Here is a 25,254-nt window from a genome sequence, read left to right on the forward strand (position 1 = left end):
TAAGATAAAAGAACAGTTAACAAGAAGCCTGCCACGGCCATACAGTTTATAAGTAATATAAGCGTCTGAGTGATTATTTTATAAGTGGATTGTGGGACTGCGGGGCTTGGGGAACCTGGAGAGAAGCCCTCCAGCAACACCTGTGAGAGGGAAGGTGAGAGGAAACAGCAGGACCTGGGTCCAGACACCTCCTTGATGTCCTTTCTTCTGCCTTATCCTGTGAGTCAGGTGGCTTAAAAGAATCCTGAAAGGGAAGCAATGGTCGCTCCGCTCCGGGACGTGAGGAGCTCAGCAATGCGGAGACCACAGTGTGCTGGCTCTCCCCAGGACAGCCCCCTCAGTTAACTCTGTCCCCCAGTGGTCCGCACCTCACTGCTGCTCTAGTTCAAGCCACAGGACACGAGTAACCTTGCCAACATTTATCCTAAAAGGAAAGGAATCCAAAGGAAGCCATGCTTCAAGACAAATCAAAAACTGGCTTCTCTGTCTTGGCCAGATTCCACACCACCAGCACTGCCATCTCCCAACCGCGGCCTGCTGATGTGGCGTTAGGACACGGAGTGCTGGTGGTGGCCCTCCGGCTTGACACCATGGACAGCGGTGATCGGGAAGTGAGTTCTTTCCACATCACATGATGGTGTGAGTAGTCAGGCCCGTGCATCTCCTGGGGAAAGGGGCTGGAGGCAAAGCATGTCCTAGGTGTCCACAACCTCTCCCAGTTCTATGGATTCTCACAATAGGCCATGATGCTCAGAGCCCTGGGAAGTTGCCTAACTTAACAATCCACTGCCAGCACCTCCGTATCCCTATTCCCTGGCAGAATCCTTTGGCTCTTTCCTCTGGACTTCATTGGTCTTGAGCATGATGAAAGCAGAAATTATTTTTAATGAATATGATAAACAATGCATGCTAGTTCCATAGGCTCCCTCCATCCGCCTTACTTCCCCAGTTCTGCAAACAAGTGCAGATTTCACAGGGCCTGGGCAGGTTTTACAGAGCTCAAGTAGACTATGGCATCTGATAGGAAGGTGGGCAGGTAGCTCATGGGGAGATAGACGAGCTTGGCATCCCAGCCAGCCGAGTACCGGGTGCGAGGGTGACAGGAAGTCAGCGCGTGTTCCATGCAGTCCGTCACCAAAGTAAGGTCCTCTGAGCACGTCTCCATCAGTGAGTTCACTGCTGGCAGGTCTGTAAGAATGAGAAATTATTCTGGTAGACTACACACTCCACATAGGCGAGGAACCTGTGACCAACCCAGGAAACTTTCTGTAGAATCCATGCCTCCCACACTCAGAAGCCACGCCTCCCACACTCAGAAGCCATGACTAAGCCTAGCCTGCCCTAGTTCCTCAGGAAAGACTACAACCTCAGCTTAAAAGAAGAACCACACACACTCAGCCACCTGCGTCGCTGTTGAGAGAACTCTGGCTGAGTAGCTGGACGGTCTCTCCCAACACTGGAAACAAACCCAAGCTTATGGAAAGTGGCAGTCTGACGCCGCCACCCACCCCTGGCTTTATTTTCATCTGTGAGATCATGAAGGGCTCAGACAGAGCCCCATGTTCTAGAAGCCAGAACGTCTTTCTGTGACCAGAATCCCATAGGCTCCCAAGGAAAGGAGACTAAACATCTCCACTCTGAGAAAAATTAGCCCGGGCCAGGTTGTACCCGTGGCAGAAAGCACAGGAGACTCAGGATTTAGGACAAGGCTTTGCTTTGGTTCCTATAGGTCACTCACAGGATGACAAAAACTTCTCCCCATAGATCTCTTTGACTTCCGAGCTGGCCTGGTCAAATATCATCTTGAGAGCTGGTGAGACCCTGTCGTTACTGGACAGAGCAGTCTTGAAGCCTCCAGGCTCTATAATAGCCACCTTCACCCCAAAATAGGAGAGCTCCCTCCTGCAAGACAGCAGGCCAAGGTCAGACTTCAGAGGTCTTCTGAGGAAAATAATACATTTGACAATACAACATACCGGCATGGGCCTGTGGTGAGAAGAATTCAGAAGTCTGGGGACTGGCATGTGTGGGTATGAAGTGTGTGGTAAGGACATTGTCTCTGTGCTTTGGAACGTCACTCTAGATATTTAGTGTATGCAGCTCACTGCTTTAAATCCAGATATTTCTGTCCTATGACACCAGGTAGGACTTCTGTCCGTATAGAGCACACACAGTGCTGACTGGGCTTGCCTCCATCAGCTCCTCCTCATTCCTGGGCCCTGCCTTCACCTGCTACTGGCTTGGGGAATCTCAGGCCAGTTCCTCCCTGGCTCCTTCACACGTTTTCAGGGCGCTCTTCTGTGTAAGCAGTTGTAGTCCTCCAATTTGAGATCTTTTTGCCCTGCAGCTAGCAGGAAATCTAACCCAGTTAGCGACAGTGATGCACCAGCTTCAGCTGGTTGACCTGTGTGTGTGTGTGTGTGTGTGTGTGTGTGTGTGTGTGTGTGTGTGTCCCTGTATACATGTACATATTTATATGCCTGTCTAGAGCCCTCAGACTCTCGAAAAGTCACCCTGTGCTGGTCTGCCCAGTCATACTGCCAGGGCCGACCTGCCCTTTGCTCCAGGATGGCACAGCACTGAAGGCACTCTGCTAACCGTCACGCTGGGCCTGGCCTGATAACATTTTCTTACCCGGGAAGCCCATGTAACCAGGCGTCGTATTCACCTCAGACCCATGCTGCAGGGCCCTCTGCGAATCTGGTGATCAACGTGGTCACTACCGCTAAACATCCCTCAGTCTTGGCCGAGTTCTCTTCTGCTTACATTCCCCTTTCACTCAGTTGCTGGGGTTGTGGTTGTTGTTGTGGGGCTGTTTGCCCATCAGGGTCAAAACCTCATTGTGGTGCTAGAATATGAGAATTGTGGACCTCCACAAGAGCTTGATAAGGACTGGTTGAACTGAATATGATGCTCAACCCACCTCCGGGACATCCCCAACCTGAGCATCAAAGGGGGTGAGGAGCTGTACTGTTGGCCAAGTCCAGTGCAACCATAGACACTTGGCTGCTGTGCACAGGGCAGGACAAGTCTAAACGAACCCAGGCCTTGGTCATCTACCAGGGGTATGGAGAGGGACTTCCCAACAGATGACCACCACTCCAGAGAGAAGGTAACAGAGTCCCCCAAACAAGAAGGAAAAAACTCTTCATGAGGGGTTCTCAGAGGCTGTGGTCAAGAAAACACCCAGCTGAAGGTTCCCCATGGGACCCCCAACTCTTCATTACCTGAGGGAGTCCGAGAAGGCCTCTACACCATACTTGGAGATGCTATAACCACCACCAAAGAGAGACAGTCGACCCATAATGCTGGAGACATTGACCACACGGCCTCTTGCCTTCCTCACTAAGGGCAGCATGTTCAGGGTCACGTCGATCATGCCCAACAGGTTCACATCCAGCACCTTTGCAAAGTCCTCTTTGTTCAGCCACTCATTGAAGGCAAAGACAGCAATACCAGCATTGTTGACCAGGCCCCAGAGTCCTGGGAAGAAGAGAGAGTCACATTACACAGGTCTAATTGTGACTAAAATTCACATTACACTGTAATGTCCGTAAGACCATCTGGACAGGCATTGGATGGAGAACAGAATACAAGTAACACCATGGTGCCTGTGGGCTGGGGTTACCCATGCCGGAAGGCATGGCTCACAGCATGGATACCTTCCTCTTCTTTTGATTCTTGACGGTCACCAGCCACTTCACATTTGCTAATAGCAAGAACAGGTTCTGAAGACACATGATACCTCTGTTCATCTGGCCGCATGGAAACTGTGTTTGCGTTTCACAGGTTAACAATACCTGGCAGGTGAGGGGGAGAGGAAAAGACAGGGATGGCAGGGAAGAAAGGGCAAAAGGCACAGCTGAGATCCTAAAGAACTTGAGGAACATGAACTACAAGTCCTGGCTGGAGGAGGTTTGGGAAAACCTCTGTGTGTGTGCTTGGAAAGAAGTCGGCTTTGGCAGGTCCAACGTCAATATTGAACAATTTATCAAACTTGGTGTCTTCTACTTTAAAAAGCTATTAAGTTGTGGAGGAGGATATGGAAGAAGGGAGAGGGAGGAACTGTAGGGAAGAGCGAGGTGTTGGGTGGGATATAAAACAAATACATTGTATTGATGTATGAAATTACCAAAGGATAAATAGAAAGCCTTAAAAACATATTGAGCAACTTTCCTGGGATTCTTGCCACACGCCAGCCTGAAAGAGGAGGTAAAACTTCCTGCAAACAACAGGGCCTGAGCTCCACCATCTGCTCCAGAAAATAGTGCCCCTCTTCACACCCACCCACAGACCACCCTCACTCATCCTTTTTGGGCCCTCGTTGATGGATCTTCAGTAACCACTCTGCAAGATGTACCATCAGCTGTACAACAAAACAGCACATCAGCACTGCTAACCTCCATGCACAGAGAACTGGGGACTAGCTGATTTTAAGGAAAAAACCATATCATGTTTCGATCTGGCTCCATAAGTCAGACACCTCAGCTCAGAACCATGTGTTGCCCTTCTGGAGGTGATTGTTTAATCCAGGTATTTTATTTCTAGGATCTCAGCACATTCATGCATGCTGATAATTGAAATAAATAGGTTGCCAAGACAGTGCTTATGGCAAAACATAAATGTAGGAAACAAGCTGGGTATGATGGCACATGCAAGCAAGACCCTTTTACAAATAATAATAATAATAATAATAATAATAATAATAATAATAATAATAGAAAGTAAGTAAGAAAGGAAAAATATGTGCCAAGGATCCCAATATTCAAATTAAATTTGCACTGTTTTTTTCTTGCTACTAGTATAGAAAAGAAGAGCACCAGCAGTGGTGCCATACGCCTTTAATCCTAGGGCTTGGGAGACAGATGCAGGGGGGATCTCTGAGTTCAAGGCCAGCCTGGTCTATAGAGCAAGTTTCAGGACAGCCAGGGCTGCACAGAGAGACCCTGTCTGGAAAAACAAAACAAACCACAAAAGCAATCCCCTTCCTAGTATGTAGTTTCCCAAGTCAGTCCTTAAGCTTGTCATGGCCTGCTCTGCACACAGGAACCATCTTGTCTCCCTCCATAGAGGATGGCAGGTGACAAGTAGAACCATTCCAGCACGGCCCCAGATACCCTGCGCACACAGCCCAGGGCCAAGTCCATCCTCTCCTCCGGAAAGGGACCCTGCTCTAAGCTGGCACCCAGCATCCAGCAGTCTAGGTTTTCTGCACAGAAAAGATGACAGAGCACAGACAGGAAGGTGATGAGGTGAATCCTCCCCAGAGCACCTTCTTACCAAGACCAGAGAGCTTGGGAGACAGCAGGTAGGGGCTGGAGAAACATCAGGTGATGTTCAGGGGAGGGCAGGAGGCTGCTGGTACTTCAAGTCCCCCAATCCCCTTCAGGAATCTTTCCAGGGAATATGAAGGGGAGACTCCTTCACACAGAGACACAAACCAAGACACACACAGGAATCTCAATGGTACCTCTGTTCCCAACACGCTCCTTCACCCACTGAGTGGCTGCCACAACACTCTCTGTCTTGGTGACATTGAGGATCACCGTCTCCAGCCTGTCTGATGTCTTGCTCCTCAGCTCCTCAGCTCCATTTTCTGTCAGACATGCAGCCAGCACCCTCATGCCTCTCCTGTCCAGCTGTCTGGCCAGTAGGTTCCCAAATCCCGAGTCACAGCCCGTGATGAAGACATACTTGTCTTGGAGATGGCTCACCACCTTCCTCTCCCTGAACAAGCGCAGGAGGTTCCACAGGCCCAGGAGAACCGCCAGGTAGAGCCACATGGCTTGCAGAAGACAAGTGGAGAGCAAAGTTACTGAGTCAAAATGAGCCTGACATCAACTCGCACAGGAGAACTAGGCATGGAGTACTGCAGCCTTCTATCATGGAAGCCACACTTTCCTTTCTGATCACGGTTCTCTGGAATATTTAATTCCTGCCTGACCTCTGCTCTTTGAACTGCTTTTGGTCTTCTGATATCCAGTGCCCTTACTTGCTGCCAAAGCAAACGCAGCTTATTGTTACCAACACACCTCCTTTCTCTTAGGATCTTTGCTTTTGCTCATGTGGGAATACACGAATGTTTCCACACACATGCTCACTACAGTCAAGTCCCAGGCTCCCCTTGTGAAGACACACTCCAGTGCCCCACACCCACCCAGGGCTTTGTGAACACAGTTAGGTGTTATGGCCAACCTGCCCTTGGACTAAGGACATGTTTATGTGAAGATCCTGCCCTGAGCTCAGGTGTCCTCCCCAGGTTCCTCAGCCAGAATCTCTCCTCAGAAAACAAAGCTGCTCTCCTTGTCCAGGAGACACTAAAGAGAGGACAGGGCCGGCTGGTGACTTCCTGGTACAGCAGCTGCCTGGGAAGGAGGAGGGGCCAGCTACAAACAGGAAGCTGTCCTGGAAGGAAAACAAGGTAATGGTGGCTGGGACCCCAGACACATGACTCCCAGAGCTGATGTGGAGGAAGAAACAACTTTTACCTTCTCAAGAAGCCATCCTCGTTAGTTTTGTTGTTGTCAATTCTTGGCTTTTATTTTATTTTATTTTTTTTTTATATATTTTTAAAAAGATTTATTTATTTATTGTGTATACAGTGTTCTGCCTGCATATATGCCTGCAGGCCAGAAGAGGGCGCCAGATCTCATTACAGGTGGTTGTGAGCCACCATGTGGGTGCTGGGAATTGAACTCAGGACCTCTGGAAGGGCGGCAGCGAGTGCTCTCAACCTCTAAGCCGTCTCTCCAGGCCCCGTTTCTTTGTTTTTATTTTGTCAACGGACACAAGCCAGAATCGAAGACCCTCAACTGACAAAATGCTCCTGTGGGATTGCCCATAAAGCAAGTCTGGGGTGGCATCTTCTTGATCGTTAATTGAGAAAGGAAGGTCCAATCCCCTATGGGCAGGGTCACCCCTGGACAGGTGGTCCTGGGCAGTATAAAAATGTGGGCTGAGTTAGCCAAGAGGAGCAAACCCCGCTTTCTGCTACAGTTCAGGGCTCCAGGTTCCTGCCTGGGGTTCCTGCCCTGGCCTCCCTTTTTTTTTGGGGGGGGGGGTTCGAGACAAGGTTTCTCTGTGTAGCTTTGTGCCTTTCCTGGGACTCACTTGGTAGTCCAGGCTGGCCTCGAACTCACAGAGATCCGCCTGGCTCTGCCTCCCGAGTGCTGGGATTAAAGGCGTGAGCCACCACCGCCCGGCCCTGGCCTCCCTTTATGCAGCCTGCCAACAGGAAGGTGAAATAAACTCTTTCCTCCCCATGTTGCGTTCAGCCATGGTGTTTCAGCACAGCGACAGAAGACTGCTGAGGACAGACATCTTTCTCTTGTTGTATGGATTCAACTGGACATACGTGTAGTTATCTTGAGTTGTAACCACCATGAACGACCCAGACTAACCTGAACCAGGATTTCTTGTGTAATTTCCCACCAAACCTTACTTACACAAAATATCTAGAGATGCTTGGAGCTTTGCATCTGGTCCCTGGCTCTAGGGACAATGCCTGACTGAATCTCTGATTCCAGCTCAAAATACACCAGGTACCTTCAAGCAAAAATACAGACACATTCCTCCTTATTTATGATTTTCACCAATTTTTAACTCAACTTGCATAAATCAAAAATAATCTTGTCACTTTCAAGGGTCAGATTGATGTCAAGAAATGCCCCAATGCAGTGTATACTCTACACAAACTTCATCTGTCTGCCTTTCTTTGTGAGGTCTCATAGCATCTCATGTCTGAGCCTCAGTCCCTAGGACTCACTAGTTCTAGAAAGCAGGGGGAGCCCATCATTTTGCCCTATCTCCTCCATTTTTTAGGCCTTCCTTGTGTGGCCATACACATAGAATCAAGGCCCCTCAGTCACTAAGGGTCTGAAAACAGTGGCCTCTCATGGGAACAAGGACCACAAAGTCAACAGGTTTCCCTGAAACTAATCCAGACACAGAGGTCCATAAGAGAACACACCCCATAGGCGCTGCCCAGCGTGTGTTACATGTGCACTAAGGAGTTTCCCCCCAAGGGTCCTAATGCAGGGCTAGAGTCTGGATCCCATGGAACTGCCCCTTGCAGACTCTACAGCAAAGCAGAGGACACCATGTCTCACAGGAGACGAACCAAGAAGAGCAGGGAGCTAGAAGAGTTGGGAGAGAGAGGAAGACAAAGTTTCATGGCTCCGAGCAGCTTCCAAATGCCTTCAGGCATCAATTCTCTAAAGGGTAAGTCATGCCATAGAAGCAGGTAGCCTGTATACAAGAGCTCAAGTGTGTGTCTGCCCCAACCAGAGAGGGGAGGACGGTGGGACAGACTATAGCTCTACCTAAGGACAGCTTTGCTCATCAGCAGGAGTGAACTGGGACCTGGAGCTGGGTTACTCTTCTTTCAAGGTGGGTAAGTAGCTGCTCCCACTCTTGTTTCTCATCCTCACCTGCTACTGCCCCGCCCCCACCTCACCCTGCTCCTCAATAAACACAGACATTTGAATGCTAGATCCTGGGACTGAAGAATGTTTGGGAATAATTGTGGGGAGTGGTCTTGTTGGAAGAAGTGTGTCACCAGGAGCTGGCTTTGAGGTTACAAAAGACTCCCTCAGCTCTGTTCCCTGCTTCCTTGAGATGTGAGCTCCCAGCTCCTCCAGCTCCCTGCCTCCAGGCCTTTGCTCTGCCACCATTGACCCGTTGGAACCCAAACCCAGTTAGGTGCTTCCTTTTGTCATTTATTTTGTTCATGGAGTTTTATTGCAGCAGTAGAAAAATCACTCCAACACACCCTATCCCTATTCCAGCATCTTATCTTTCTACTGCTCCAGAAATAGTTGCTAATCAAAGCAATAAGGACAAAGGGACCCTAAAAGTTCTGAGTAGCCAAGGGTACCTCAAAACCCTAGGGCCCTGATTTAAATATGGCTAAAAGGATCAATTTTATTTTATGTGTAGATTTATACAATTAAATAAATTGTTTTCCCATTGATTGAGTTCACTCCTTGGTCAGTTATGAAAGTACCTTGCCTACAGATTCTCTGGTCTTTATATTCTGCTGACTTAGTTGTCTACTAACTGCTAATATTTATATAACCATACAACAAAGTTTGAAATGAAAAAAAAAAGTGAACACTGGGACTTCCTTAACAAAGGGAGCCTGAAGGTGCATTTCCCCCCAGTGAACACATGTCCCTTCAACTGTGAATTCCCTAGCACCTTCTATTCGTGTTGAAATCCACTCCTCACACCTGCTGACCCTTCTTACTCACCCTGACAGCAACACACACTCCTGTTGTTGACAAGGGCTTCTAGAACACAGCAGGATCCAGATCAGTCCCTGGATTTCCAGATAAAGTCAGTGAGAATAGGAGTCTGGGTGTGACTCCGTCATCTGGAGTCACAGGGCTGAAGAGAAATCCTCAGAGACACCTCCCTGTCCTGTGGAGCTTCCCCCAGCCCATCCATCCCTCCACTGTGATTCCTGCACAGACAACTGACAGTGCCCAGTGGTCCTCTTCAGTGTCCTGGGTAGGGGGCTCCTTGTCCCATTCCAGGGCTGAACTTGTGAGGGTCTCAACACTCCAGCTGTCTGATCTCTGGGCTGCAGTGCTGAGGCAGAATCTGAGCTGAACCATCTGCTGGGATCAAGACTCCAGAGGAGTGTAGCTCAGCCAGGTGAGAAGCACTTCTCCAGTGAAGGCCAGGCATCCCCACCCACCCCACTCTTTCTTCTGCATGCAGGGAGGGGAGGGATGGAGTCTAGAATCGGTGATGCAAAGGGTGGGGAACAGGCCACTGTGGAAGCCTTTTCCAGTCCTGCCCACATGCAGCCCTTGTTCAGTCTTTACTGGGGACTTAGAAATGAAGGAATATCGTATTCTAATGGCTGAGGATCTAGGGTTGGAGAAATGATTTGGGGGTTTATAAAGTATAGTCCGCATGCAGGGAATGAGTAAGACATGAATTTGAGGTATATATAGTGTGTTTCTCAGCAAAGGGAATTAATGAGACAGCTTTGGTGGGATCTGAAGGGTCCCTCACAGGTCCCGCTGAGTAGACTCCTGTCTTCACTCAACAAAGAAATCTGGAAGGAGGAAGAAAGTGGCCTCCTCCCAGGGTGCGGCACTTGGACTTGGACCACATTGTGGATACTTCCTTCCAATTACACTGTGTTCAAGTCACATGGTGCTCCTCTTTGCAGGCCATAGGTCTGTCCTTGGTGCTGGCCCTTCCCCTATGGAGCCCCGCGTGAGGGACAGAAACTTGTTCTCTCATGCTTGTCTGTGCTCTGGAGAGAGTTTCTGAGATGGGTCCATCCATCCTGATCAGGTTCCTCACAGTCTACAAAGTGGAGAAATGCTACTGATTTTTCTAAAATGTGTGTGTGTGTGTGTCTGTGTGTCTGTGTTTATGTGGGTGTACAAAGGGGGCAAATCCAGGAGGCTTTAGAATCAGGCTGGTCTTCCACTCACAATCATCCTCCTGGTTCAACTTTGGAGAATGCTAACATTGCAGGCGTGACCCACCATGCACTATCTTGCTGTCTTTCCGGGGAGAACATGAGCTGACCTGAATGAACCACACAGGAGCATTTGGAGACTCTTAGCCTTTTGTAGATTAGACATCCTGTTCCTTCACTGTTCTGATGCCCTGAGTTTTATGATGAATTGCTATTTTATTATCATTTGTAATGCTAGTGTTTGTATGTGTCAATCAAACAAAAATAACAGCATGGCTTGGTGGCACACCTTCATAATCCCAGCACTGGAGATGCTGAAGCAATAAAGAGGAACAGGAAACCCTGAGTGGGTTCTGAGTGAGTGTGTACTGTTGACCCGGGCACCACCATGACAAGGAACAAGGCCTCAGACCCAAGGCAAATTGGCAAAACCTTTCCATTTATGGGTCAGGCTCAGAAGTGGCAAAGTTTCTTCCGCTGGTCCGCATTCAGGTGTTTATGGATGATGGATCAGTGTGAGCAATAACAAGCAACTGCAGCTTCCTGGAGGTTCCAGCCTGAGACCTTCAGTCCTCCTGCAGAGACTAGCCAGCCCCTTCCCCTTTGCTGTTCACAATAAACATGCTCAGGGTGCAGGTTGCAGAGGAAGTAGCTGAGGCTCCATCAGAGCACACACAGGCCACCGGAAGCCAGTTTTCTGTACATGTGTCTGTGTGTCTGTCCTTTCTACATTCCCTCACTGACCCTCAAAGCCCCTTTGGGTTTCAGACCTAAGCCAGATGTGCTGTAGCAAAGGGAGACATTCAGAAGGTCATGATGTACCTGTGTGACATGGTGAGTCCCAGATTCAAATGACCTAAAGATTAACTACAAATATGAACAGTTTAGACATAGGGACACCTGATACACCACTAGCTTCTCATCTAGAGGACCCAAATTTTGTTCCCAGTCCACAGTTAGGCATCTCCTGACTGCCTGTAACTCCGGTTGCAGGGGACACAATAATATGGACTCTATGGGTACTTGTAGGAATTTAGCAGAGTCACTGTATCTGGGGTAGACATTAGAATGAACAGCTGTATTCTAGAAGTACTTTAACCTTGAAGAACCCTTGTGAAAATAAGTGTTTTTTTTAATGTTTGTAGGATTTTTTACTGAAGGGGCATTGCAGCCATCCCATGGCTTTGATCACAGGACTTCTCAGGCACACCTGAGGCTCTTGTATTATTGTGTATTGCAAATGATACATAATAAAAGTTTAAAGTCATGGGGGAATGTAATGTTCTTTTTAGTAAGACATGTAAATTAGATTAGAGATCTTGGTATAGGGTAATACTTTATGTAACTATCATTAAATATGTCTTAGTACAGCTGTTTGGGGTTTAGTCCATCAGAGAACCTAGACCTTCCTGCAGCCACATAGGCCTTAAAATTTCATCTTGGAGTGCTTTCTTTCTTCAACCAAATCATGCTACATGGTGCACCGGACAGGTACTCCTGTGTAGTGGGTAGCCATTCCAGCTTTAATCTGGAAGTTCCAACCCCCATTGAGGCTTCGACAACTGTCACGCCTACAAGTCGGGTCCAAGGGAGGACCCTGGAGACCCGAGATCAGGATTGGCCAGCTCACTCTCTGTCCTTGGACCCTGGACAGTGGAGGTTGTCTGAGCAGAGCTCCAGAGAACACCGCTGGACAGAGATACACCTTTCCCAGAGCCCGTGACCTATCTATCCCTTCATTTGTAAGTTACCCACTAAATAAATCTTCCTTTTAACTACGTGGAGTGGCCTTAATAATTTCATCAATACTCCCACACTCAGGGTTTACACACACACACATGCATACAGATAAATAAGAAACAAATCCTTAAAAATAAGGTAAGTAAAATGGATGACCCTGAGACATGGAAGATCAGTTTGTATTTTCACCCATAATGGCGACCTTTGTTTAAACATAGTAGTTTCCCCTGTGGCTCTATGTCCACTGTATTCATACAGACTGAAGGACAGTCAGGCCCCTATGGATGTTCTTCCCAATGACAAGTTTGTCCTGATCCCAGGAATCTTCCTTCTCCTGAGGATCTGCTCCCTCACACTACACTCACATACCCCCAGCTACAAAAACAGATGTAGGCTTCACAGAGCTTTGTCAGGCTTCACGAAGATCCAGTAGACCATGGCATCCACAAGAAAGGTGGGCAGGTAGCTCACAGGGAGGTAGAAGAGCTTGGCATCCCAACCAGCTGAGTATCGAGTGCGAGGGTGACAGGAAGTCAGCGCGTGCTCCACGCAGTCCGTCACCAAGGAGAGGTCCTCATTACAATTTTGGTCCAATGACTTTAGCATTGAGAGATCTGTGCAGAGCGAGAAGTAATTCAGCTGCTGTTCACCTACACCTCTCCTGCTCTAGTCCAAGTTAGAGGAAAGTTTCTCTTGACCCCATGATCCTACATCAGATGCCATGCTAACACTGTCCTGTCCCAGGTCCTCAGGGGGACCAGAACCCAGCTTCAAGGAAGAACTGTGCACATTCACCACTGGTTTCTGAGTCAGCTCATGGAAAGTACTGTCTAATTCCTCCTCCTCCTGTCCCTGACCTCACTCACAGCTTCATGGTGATGAAAGGTGCAGATGAACAGGAGAGCCATGTTCTGACTGTCAAGATTCTTTTTCTGAGAATATACACACTCACAACAAGAAAATGGGTCTAATTTCTTTGAAGAGTAAGAGCAATGGGTTAGTACTGGCAAAATGAACAGGAGACTTAGGATTCAGGATCAAAATCTGTTGGGTCCTCACAGCTACTTACTTGATGCCAGGAAGTTCTCGCCATAGATCTCTTTGACTTCTGAGCTGGCCTGGTCCCACATCATCTTCATATTTGATGATAACCTGTCACTATTGGTTATATCAGTTTTGAAGGAACCAGGCTCTATAATAGCCACCTTCACCCCAAAATAGGAGAGCTCCCTCCTGCAAGACAGACAGACATCACAAAGGTCAGATGATTATCTGTAAAAGATGTCACCATAAGGGTTCAGTGACGTGCCAACAGGAGCCTGTGGTGAGGAGAGGTCACCGTTGTGGATCTGGGTTGTGCAGCAGATGGGAATTAAACTCCTGGTGAGGACATTGCCTCTGTGCTTTGGAATGTCACACTAAGAGTTTGGTGTGTGTAGCTCACTGGTCTAACACTAGGCCTTCTGTTCCATGACACCATTAAGACCTCTCTCCATGAACTGCAGATGCAAAGGGTCACCATCTTGCCCGAGTCACCTCCACCTCACTCCTAAGTCTCAGTCCACCCCACTGTCCCAGGAAGCACTCAGGACATCTCTCTCTTTGTTCCTGCAGGTGTCTTAGAGAGCAAGACCCTGCCTGCCACTTCCTCACATTCTCAGCCTCCCTGTTCCCTCCAGAAGGGATGTACCTGCCCCAGTGACTCCCATGTTTCAATCCCTTTAAAGTGTTTTACTGCTGACAGTATGAAACACATACTGTCCAGTGCCCTCAGTCTGTCCACAAGTCTACCTCAGCCCATCCAGTGACCATCCTCCTTCCATATCTGGTCTGTCCTTTCCCCAGGGAGGATCCACTGACACATACATGTTCCAGGTTTCTATGTTCAACCTTTACTCAGCTGCAGCCCAATCCTGCTATAGGACCCTGACAAATCTGAGGACTACCATGGTCCACACAGCTGACTGCACCATGGCCACTCCAAGGGAAGAGCACAGTTCTTCTCAGTCTCCTCTCTCACTCTCTAAGTTGCCATAGTCTTTAGTTCAGGTCAAAACATTTCTGTTTGGTGGAATGTGTTGATTGTGGACTCTACAGGGACCCGATATCTATCTCTCAATTTGAATGAGATGTTCAGCCCCACTCAAAAACATGTTTATCATCATAGAGTTCAGGGGTCTGAATTCTTCACTCAAAATACTCAAACGCTCAATTCTACCTCAGTAACGTCCCCTAGTGCCCTCAGTCTTTCATGGCAGGAGAAGATGAACTACACTCAGGTCTTGTCCTGCCCCCTGCTAGAAACATGGAAAAGTGCTTCCCATGGATGATTGAATAAGGAGAAGGTGAGACAGCCCCCAACCAGAGAGAGTCCTCTCCATGATGGGATTCTAAAGGCCATGATCAAATAAAACCTAATGCCAATGCTTCCCTCAGGTGCCCACATCCCTGTCCAATACCTGAGGGAGTCCGAGAAGGCCTCAACACCATACTTGGAGATGGGGTAAGGACCACCACCAGAGAAAGACATTCTGCCCATGACGCTGGAGACGTTGACCACACGGCCCCTTGCCTTCCTCACTAAGGGCAGCATGTTCAGGGTCACGTCGATCATGCCCAACAGGTTCACATCCAGTACCTTTGCATAGTCCTGCTTGGTCAGCCACTCACAGGGACCCCAGGAGATGGATATGCCAGCGTTGTTGACCAGGCCCCAGAGTCCTGGGGACAGTGGGAAGAAGAGAGAGTCACACAGCGCAGGTATAGTTATGGTGAAATGCACATTCAACAAGGTGAGACCACATAGACATGTGTGTACTGGAGAGTAGATGCAATGAGGAACAGCATGACCTCACCAGGGCTGGTGACCCATCCCAGAGGCTCTAGGCTCACAGAGTGACACCTCCCTCCTTTAGGTCTTCATGGCCCAGATCCCTGCCTGGGAAGCAGGAAGCAGTCACTGTCACTCGCTAGTTATAAAAATGGGTTGTGAAGACATGTTTATCTGGAGACCATGAAACTATGATTGTGTTTTACCGATTATTTTCATCCTTGAAGATATTTTATTCTTTCACTTGTGATGGTTTGGATATAAATGTGACCCTGAGGCTCTTAGATTTGAAAACATGCATTTGGGAAACAGCACTTCTTGAGAGGGATTAGGGGGTGTGGCCTTGATAGAGGAAGTGTGTCACTGGGGGTGGTTGGGCTATGGGGTTTCAAAAGCCAAAGCCAGACCAGAGTCTCACTCTTCCTGCTGTCTGGAAGGAGACATGTAGAACTGATCTGGATGTGGAACTCCCAGCTCCTTCTCCTGCACCATGTCTGCCTGTGGGCCACCAGGCCTCACACCATCCTGATAATGGACTAAACCTCTGTATTATAAGCAAGAACCAATTAAATGCTTTCCTTTATAAGAATTACCATGGTCCTGGTGTCGCTCCACAGAAATAGAATACTGACTAAGACACACTGCTGCCTTTGTCTTTTAAATAGCAAAGGAAGACAGTTATGAGGAAGGATTAGTGAGAGAGGTAATAGGGGAAAATACAAAGTAGAAATGAAAGAAAAGACAAAGTTAATATCCAGGCGAAAGTAGGTTGAGAACCAAACAAATGTGGCCTTGATTGGGGAGATTTTCAAAAGCAGTACTGCTTTTTATGGCTCTGATGAAGCCAGTCTTGCGAGGTCTAGCATCAATATTGAGCAGTTCTCCTCAGATGCTTGCAAAACCCAGGGACAGGATGAGGGAGGAGACAATGCTTGCTGACCACCAACAGCCCTGAGGCTCCACCCCGAACCCCAGAAAATGGTGCCCTTTCTGGAACCTCATGTACAGGCTCCCCTTCCTCATCCCCTTTGGTCTTTATGTCTTGGATCCCCAAGTACCCACTCAGGAAGGTTTACAACTAAACACCATTACCACAGTGTCAATTTCTATGCAGAGTGCATTGAAGAGTGGTTCATTGACATTAAGCATGGCATTTGCTCATTCAAAAAAAAAAAAAAAAAAAAAAAAAAAAAAAAGCTCAGTAAATCATATGGATCCTTGGCTCAAATGCATGTCTTGTCCCTCTGGAGACCCATATTCTATTATCAAGTTTTTTTGTCTTTTCTTTTGAGAAGCCATAGAAATCTACTTCTATAGAAGCTTCCTAAAATACACACATATGTGAGCAGAATTTAAATGGAGTCGCCATAGGATGGGGAGACGATCCCCATCCTTGACATCTTATGCCACCAAATATAACCTCCAGTGCCAGTAATGGGTTACATCCCGTTGAGTCATTGGTCAAAAGGTCTCCATGGAGCCACACTCCCAACCCTCATCACAGGCTATTGCCAAGGCCACTCATTGTTCTCCACAACCTGATAGTAAGGACATATTTCAGAAGATGATAGTTACTTATGTCATCGAGCAGGGAGAGGTTGAGCAGGTGCTCAACCAACAGCTTCACCCCTACTGATTAGCAATCAAGGTGCCAGAAGACACTCTGTACACTCCCAGAGGGAAAGGCAATCACCAGGATCACCCAGCTACAAACCCTGTGACCTACAACTGTGATCTGCCTGTAAGATCTACTGCACAGTAGAGGCACAAATGACCTGGAGTAACTAGCACTTTCTGATTAGTTTGAAGGCCACAAAGATACATGCTCAACTACGTTCATAACAGCACTATTCGTAATAGCCCAAACCTGGAAACAACCTAGATGCCCGTCAACTGAAGAACGGATTAAAAAAATGTGGTACATACACACAATGGAGTACTACTCAGCAGAGAAAAACAATGACAGCATGAAATTTGCAGGAAAATGGGTGGAACTAGAAAATAACATCCTGAGTAAGGTAACCCAAACCCAGCAGGACAAACATGGTGTGTACTCACTCATAAGTGCATACTAGATATAAAGCAAAGAACAATCCGACTGCAACCCACAGAACCAGGGAGGCTACACAGGAGGGGGGACCCTAGGATGACTGTGGCTTATAATAAGTTTTGGTTTTACCCAATCACTGGGCAAGCCTCAGTGAAACATTTCACTATTAGGATAAGAATTTGTACTGTATCAAGCTGATAACAGAAAAATAATTAAATTAATAAATATAATGAAAGAAAGAAATTAATTAATTAAAAGCCCCCCCCCAAAAAAATAAAACCACTCTATGAGGTGGAGTCCATACCTGACTCTGCATAGGAGTCAGAAACATCAGACCAGGTAGGTCATGGGCCTTGGGAAAACCTAAGAACATTATCTTGCTCAAGGAATATACTGTAAAATGTGTCTTAATACATTATCACTACACTCATGACCAGTGCCTTGCACAACACTCATCAGAAGACACTGGTCTTGCAATAGATGAGAATGAGCACAGAGTCACATGACTGGACAATGTGTAGAGAGTGACAGACTTTGGAGCACTCAGTCCTAAAAGGAAATCTTCATCAAAGCCTTCACCTCAAGGCTCAGGGGTCTTTGAAGATGAGGAATTGGGAAGATTTTTAGAGCCAGAGGTGATGGAAGACTTTAATTAACTGTCTTGTGGACACAACAGGATGAGGCACACATAAACTCACAGAGGTTTTGGCGGCACACATAAGGCCTGCTCAGATTCTAGACGGTGACCCAGCACTGAGAAGGGGCAGTGGACACAAGGTCCCACCTCTAACCAAGAAGCAATCTGTAAGTGACACCTGCTGGCAAAGGGAGCAAAAGTGTTCTCAACTGCAGTGACATTAGAGACTCATACACAGGATTTAGTCAGCTAACACAAACCAATCTCCAAGTATTAATTTTTTAAGGGCGGTGCTTCATAATATTTTGTTCTGTATTTTTTTTTTGTCCTGTGGTTGTCTATTTCAACTGATTTTCATTTTGAGTTTTTATTTTGTTCTTGTTTTTATTTTCATGAGCAAGACAAAAAGTACATGAAGTTGGATGAGTAAGGACGTGGGGAGAATCTGGGAGTAGTTTGAGAAAGAGAAGACCTGATCAAAATATATTGCATGAGAAGAATTAATAAAAGTATGAAAAGGGATCTTTTATTCCTATGATCCTAAATTACGATGCTTGCAGACTTGGGAATTGAGCAGAATTTCCCCAAAAGAGTTTTGACAATAAATATAAGAAACAAGCTGAGCGTGGTCGCACATGACTGCAATCCTGGTACAAAGAGGTTGAGGAGGAGGGACATGGTTCATGGCCCCATACCAACATCCTGCCTCAATATCCAAGACAAATAAACACCACAGCACCAACTATTCCAATACCCATCCCCAGGCATGGTGAAAAGGGTGGGGCTTGGTTAAGGGTCAATTTCTTTTAATTCGTTGAATATTATTATTTGAATAAATGTATTTCAAGTTGTAAAATTGCTTACTTTTTTAAAGTGAAAAGAACACATGTATATTGTTTGGTTCAGATAAAACTGTTACTAGTATTCATCCACTGGAAAGTAAATTGTATGTTAACTGTGGCTGGATATGCTCAAGTATTTAGAACAACAACCACATTTTTAATGTTTTAAATAACTTAAGCTTTTCATACTAACACAAACAGTGGAGAGAGAGAGGAAGGGAGAGAGAAGAAAGAACAGAGGCTGGTGTGTGTGAGTGTGAGAGAGAGAATCCCCTTCCTACATCTGACTGAACTAAGGCATTCCTCCAGTGTGGGGTATTGGCCTTAAGCATGGCAGTGGCCTTGGCTCCCCATAAAGGATCCCAGGTGGAAGGTGAGACCAGGGTCCAGTACTGAGAGTGGAGATGCATCTGACCCATGCCCAGCCAGCTTCACACAGAGCCAGGGCCCCAACCTCCTCACTGTCTCTAACCTGGCACTCAGCAGCCAACAGTGCAGCCTTTCTGCATACAGGGACAGAAGAGGACAGACAGAAGTGTGGACATGAAATGACACAGGACACCAGCTGACCAAGAGTAGAGAGCTTGAAGGACCAAATGTAGGAGTAAGAGGAAGTCCTGACATGCTGGAGAGAGAAAGAGTCTGTAGACATTAAAATTCCATCCCCACCCCCATTGGGAATCTTTTCAGGGCTACACAGGCATTCCCTTCACACAGAGACAAAAACCAAGACACACACAGGAATCTCAATGGTACCTCTGTTCCCAACACGCTCCTTCACCCACTGAGTGGCTGCCACAATACTCTCTGTCTTGGTGACATCGAGGATCACCGTCTCCAGCCTGTCTGATGTCTTGCTCCTCAGCTCCTCAGCTCCATTTTCTGTGAGACATGCAGCCAGTACCCTCATGCCTCTCCTGTCCAGCTGTCTGGCCAGCAGGTTCCCAAAGCCAGAGTCACAGCCCGTGATGAAGACATGCTTGTCTTGGAGATGGCTCACCACCTTCCTCTCCCTGAACAAGCGCAGGAGTTTCCACAGGCCCAGGAGAACCACCAGGTAGAGCCACATGGCTTGGCAGAGGACAGGCACATAAAGTCTGTGCTAAAGTGAGCCTAGCCTCTATTCACAGAGGACAAAGTAGACACTGAAGATTCCAGAAAACACGGAGGAACAGAGTCTTCTAACAGGGAGTTCACTCGTTGTTCCCTGTCCTCTGCCTGTTTGATATTTATTCATACCTCACTTCTCTGATCTTTCACCTGTTTGCTCAACTGATACATAATGGACTTTGGCATTTTCTTTCTTTGCTGCCAAAATATATGCCATAATTTCCCACAAGCCTTACTCTCAAGCTCTAGAGTAGTGTGTGGAACTTTGCATCTGCTTCCTGGCTCTAGAGTTGTGCCCAACTAATTCTCTGATTGCAGATCAAAATAAAACAGGCACCTTCCAGTAGAGACGAAACCATGTTTGCCTTACCCATGTCATCCACCACTTTCTGGCCCAGTGTGTAAGGATCAAACGGGCCTTATTGCTCTCTTGTGTCAGCAAGTCCTACAACACAACGTGCACACATCTGTGGGTCTTTTTCTTGACTTTTAATTGATGTGAGACGGGCCAGCCCTCTGTGGGTGGAGACACTCTGAGCAGGTGGTCCTGGGTTGTGTGAGAAAGCCAGATGAACCACCCATGGAGAGCAAGCTAGAAAGATGTATTCTTCCATGGTCTCTGCTTCATTTTCCTCCAAGTTTCTGCTCTGAGTTCCTGCTCTCCAAGCCAGATAAACACTTCCTCTCTCTAAGCAGCTTAGTGTGTCATCATACAGCAGGAAGGCAGACTCAGGTCAGTCTTGGTACCAGAGGTGGGGCATCACTCTGATGGCCCTGCACACATCACTGTCTGTGAGGATTGTGGAAGGATGTTGGAATTTGAGCTGAAAGGCTCTTGAAAGCTGGGAACTTAATGGGCTGTTCTGTGGGGGTTGAAGAGAAGGATGCAGAAGGACGTTGTTGTCTTTTTCCCATTGTATATTTTGGTTTCTTTATCAAACACCAGGTGTCCATTGGTGTGTGCACTTATGGTTGGGTCTTTGATTCCATTCCATTGATCAGTCTATCTGTTTTTATGCCAACAGCATGCAGTATTTATGGTTATATCTCTGTAGTAGTGCTTGAAATCAGGGATGGTGATTCCTCCAGAAGTTCTTTTTTTGCATAGATTGTTCTAGCTATCTTGTGGGATATTGGGGGCGGGGCGTTGGTTTTTGTTTTGTTTTGTTGTTGCTGTTGTTTGCTTTTCTGTATGAAGTTGAGTATTGTTCTTTCCAGGTATGAAAAGAAGTGGGTTGGAATTTTGATGAGGATTGCATTGAATCTGTAGATTGCCCTTGGTAAAATGGGCATTTTTACTATGTTAACCCTAGCAATCCATGAGCTTGGGAGATCTTTCCATCTTCTGATATCTTCTCCAATTTCTTTCTTCAAAAGCTTAAAGTGATTGCCATACAGGTCTTTCTCTTGCTTGGTTAGAGTTACCCTAAGGTATTTTATATTTTCCCTGGCCATTGTGAAGGGTGTCATTTCCCTGATTTTTTTCTAAGCTCATTTATCATTTGTATATTGGAGGCCTGATGTTTTTGTTACTTGTTTGTTGTTATTGTTTTTGAGTTAATCTTGTATCTGGCCACTTCCCTGAAGATGTTTATCAGGTAGGAGTTCCCTGGAAGAATTTTGGGGGTTGCTCATGTATACTACCATATAATCTGAGAAGAGGAATCCTTTGACTTTTTCTTTACAGTAGCCCAAAGACCTAGCTAGGACAGAACCACACAGGACTGGGGAAACAAACAAACAAACAAAAATCCAAGTGAGTGAAATGATTCTTAATGATATTCTGCTGTAATCATAGACAGGGGCAGAGCATAATACAATCATCATCAGAGAGGCTCTATCCAGCGACTGATAGGAGCAGATGCAGAGTCCAACAGCCAAACCTCAGGCTGACCTCAAAGAATCCTGCAAAAAATGGGGAGGAAGGATTGTAGAGCCAGAGGGATCAAGGAAACCACAAGAAAACCCATGAAATCAACTAATCTGGGTTCATAAGAGCTCATAGAGACTGAACCAACAATCAGGGAGTCTGCATGGGTCTGACCTAGGCCCTCTCCATATATTATCGTGGTAAAGCTTGGTCTTCTTGTGGGATTCCTAACAGTGGGATCAAGGGCTTTCTCTGACTCTTTTTGCTGCCTTGGGGACCCGTTTCCTCCTACTGAGTTGACTTGGCCATCCTAAATATGAGGAGAGATGTTGTGGAATATTACTTATCTAGGCAAAGTTGTGTTACATTTGTGTATGTTGTAAAATACTGCTTTAACTCTGTGAAGGTGTGTTACATTTGTTTATGAGTCTTTTGTTTAATGATGTAAAGATGTGTTACATATTTTCCTGCATTTGTTAACTATGTAAAAATGTGTTGCATTTTTTGACCTTGCCTGCCTCAGGCACCTGATTGATCTAGTCAAAAGCTAAAAGACCAATGACTTGGCAGGAGTGGGATGGGTGGGGCTGGTGGACAGACACAATAAGTAGGAGGAGAGAAGAAATGAAGGAGAGAGCAGAGAGTGAGGAAGAAAGAGAGTGAGACTCCTGGGGCTGGAAGCCAGGGGCACCAGACACCAGACACAGAGGAAAGTAAGATACATAGAATGAAAGAAAGGTAAAAATCCTTAGGACAAAACAGTGGGTGGTGCCACCCTTGGGTTGTGTTTAAAGCAGCTGAGCCTGCCATGGAGAGCAAACCCGTGAGAAGCGTCTTTCATGGTGTCTGTCTCAGTCTCCTTCCTCTAGACTCCAGCCTTGAGTTCCTGCCCTGACTTTCTTCAGTCATGGACTGTGCCCTGGAAGTATGAGTCATATAAGGTTGCTTTTGGTCAGTGTTGTATCACAGCCACTGAGAAACGGCCTAGGAGGACCCGATCATCTTCCGGCCTCTCCTTCTGCTCCTCCTCCTCTAGCTGGTCCTGCTTTGGCTCCAGCTCCCCTTTCTTCTGCTATTTCTCCACCTTCCCCTTGTTTGTGGCTTTCCTGCTTCTGCTCCTTGATGTCCTTCTGCTTGTCCTGCTCCAGCAACAGCTGTCAGGACTTCCCTAGGATGCTCATTGGGACAACTCATGGGGGTCTCAAGTGGGTACCCCAAGAACCCAGACTCCAGTCCAGTTGATGCAACAGCATGAGGAGTTTATTGAAGCTTCTATACAGAAGGGCAAACTCTGCTCCTAAGAGCAAGAATGTCATCTTACTGCAGCCACATGGGGGCTTTTAAAGGAAAAACCCACAAAAGCCAAAAGATTACAATTCCCATACAGTTTCATTTCACAAGATCATGGTCCAATCACAGAGTGATCATAGAGGGCGTACAGTTATGTAAACCTCAAGGTGGGTATCAGGGTGGGAGTGGAGTTTACACAAAGGTCACAGTGGTCTTTCCTGGAACACCTGCAACTATCCCAGTCACAGTTGAGCACATCTCTTAACAGAAATATCTTTACATTGTTACATTGTCACAGGGGAGGTTGAGTAATGGCTGAGTCAGGTTGCCCTTGGAACTAGTTTTCTTTTTAGTTCCTTATTCTCCTGGGACTTGAGGGGTGTGAGCCTGAAGGGTTAGGGTCTTTCATTCCCCCATTTTCTTTTGGCAAATTTTAATCTTAAAATTATGGTATTACATTTAGTAACTCATGGCCTATTTTAGTAACTCATGTCTTGTAATGGCCATGCATAGTCCATGTCTAATTAACCATCTTGTCTCTATGCCAGGGAGTTTTCTTTTGACCCACCATTTCGGCTCTTTCTGAACAAGGAATATGGGACAATGCATTCTCTTCTGGAACTGCTTCGAGCTGGCATTGGGGCGCCGTTATCAAGGCCCCTCCCTCAAAAGGCTGAAAAGCTGGTCAAAGACTGGGCAGGGGGCATTTGTCAGTAGCATGTAGCTGCCTGACCCCATCGGGACAGAGAAGAATCATGTTAGCTGGGCTGGTCCAGTTTATCCTTTAGCAAGTCCAGGGCCCACAGTCATCTGGAGCAGTGGAGTCAGCCACTGAAACTTGGAGGTGTCTGCTAGCCAAGTAGAAATCTATTGAGACAAATTTAAACTAGGAACAGAAGTTAAAATTTATGAACTTCTTTGGAACTTTTAGGTCCATACCCTTAGTAATGGGAAAAACAGTAGTCCCAAGACCAGGAGAGAGGAAAAATACCATCTTTAGGAATACTTATCTGGGGTTCTTTCAACCTCAGTGAAGTGGGTCTAGGTTTTTATGACTCTTTTGATCCTTTGAGGCCTACTTACAAAATGACATAAAAGTTTTCAATACATTAGTATTACCAATCTGTACTGAAATCTATATTGTGGACAAAGCAGGTAATGGGTATCTGTAAAACAGCAGAAGTGGACTTATACCCTTGAGTCCCAACAAGAACTACAGATTTGAGCATTTTTCTTCTGTCCAGAAAGCCAGGTATAAATTGGACAGAGATTTTTGGCCTGGTGAGAAGCACTTTTATGTTTACATTTAGACATATTTAGATCACATTTAAAACAAATCTAAAATGTTGAGCTTGTGACTGAACAATAAGTAGTCATTGCTCTATCAGCTCATCAGGACTCTTAAATGTTAAGCTCTGAACCATAGAACAGGAGAGTAATCTGAAACATATCTCATTTTAGATTTATATCTGAACCTTTATGACTTACTTAAACTTTTATATTTTAGAAGATTTTCTTAAAAGTGAGCTAACAAGCTAGTTATGGTCTTGCAGAAGGATCTGGTTGTCTGATGCTGCCATGCTGACATAGTTAGAGCTAGCCTGGCCATCAGTACTGTCAGAGATCTGAGAAGGATAAACTATATCTGAGTGCCGACCAAGAAGCATCAAATCCTATAAATTACAGGGACCAATCCCTACCCAGGTCTCCATAGCATTGGAGGCACCCTCAGAACAGCATCAAGCTTCTTCCACCATCAGGCCCATAAGGCAGAGTATTTTTCCTGTGGAATAGGAACACAGAAGACTGACCTTGACCAGGCAAAAGGGTGCAATCAATTCCAGTGTCCTACTGCTTGTCCACAGTCTGGGCTGGGTCCCGGCAGCAGGCGTTGCACTGGGGCATCTTGCCCTGTGGTCAGCGTTGTCATATTTCAGGCAGAGACGGTGTGGTGCCTCATATGTAATGTTCTTCGGAGACCTTGGGTCACTACTAGGATCTGGAAGCCTGTCTGATATAGTAAACTTTTAGATCAACATTTAAATGCCATATTCTACAGATCTCTGTAGTATGAGGGCTGTCCAGATGTCTGAATAGACAAACTTTGTTTCTAATTACTTGTTTTAAGCTCAACCCTGAAAACATATGCAAGGAACTGAGTAAATGAGTAAACTTATCCCTGTAATATTACATCAGTACTTATTCACCCTGACTACAATTAAAAAGAAACTTGATTGCTCATGACTGACTATTAAAAATAATGTTTTTAAGTTGAAGCTCTTTTAGCATCAAATACAGGTTTAGTAAAGAAACCAAAACAAAAATATCAATATAAGACATATATATGTATCAGCTTATCCAGATAACTTAAGTTTAACAAACTTAGCAAATACAAGAAGGCTAGACAACATTCTTAAGCCTGAATGTACTTTGGGTAAGGAGAA

The 25,254-nt window shown here is 46.3% G+C and overlaps 2 protein-coding genes across 2 annotated transcripts; both read right to left on the reverse strand.

Moving 5' to 3' along the window:
• Positions 1-473: 473 nt before the first annotated feature.
• LOC114686929 (retinol dehydrogenase 7-like) lies at positions 474-5,932 on the reverse strand. The gene is made up of 4 exons (XM_028861616.2): positions 5,471-5,932; positions 3,228-3,483; positions 1,739-1,902; positions 474-1,188 (listed from the first exon to the last, which is right to left on the reverse strand). Exons 1-4 carry the CDS (start codon positions 5,781-5,783, stop codon positions 971-973), a joined length of 951 nt encoding a protein of 316 aa, XP_028717449.1. The 5' UTR covers positions 5,784-5,932; the 3' UTR covers positions 474-970.
• Positions 5,933-12,329: 6,397 nt separating this feature from the next.
• Positions 12,330-19,769, reverse strand: LOC114686922 (retinol dehydrogenase 16-like). The gene is made up of 4 exons (XM_028861598.2): positions 19,297-19,769; positions 14,641-14,902; positions 13,251-13,414; positions 12,330-12,795 (listed from the first exon to the last, which is right to left on the reverse strand). The coding sequence occupies exons 1-4, from the start codon at positions 19,607-19,609 to the stop codon at positions 12,578-12,580; spliced, it is 957 nt and encodes a 318-aa protein (XP_028717431.1). The 5' UTR covers positions 19,610-19,769; the 3' UTR covers positions 12,330-12,577.
• Between the last annotated feature and the right edge of the window lie 5,485 nt (positions 19,770-25,254).

Source organism: Peromyscus leucopus, chromosome 18, assembly GCF_004664715.2.
Source record: "Peromyscus leucopus breed LL Stock chromosome 18, UCI_PerLeu_2.1, whole genome shotgun sequence".
Taxonomy (NCBI): Eukaryota; Metazoa; Chordata; class Mammalia; order Rodentia; family Cricetidae; genus Peromyscus; species Peromyscus leucopus.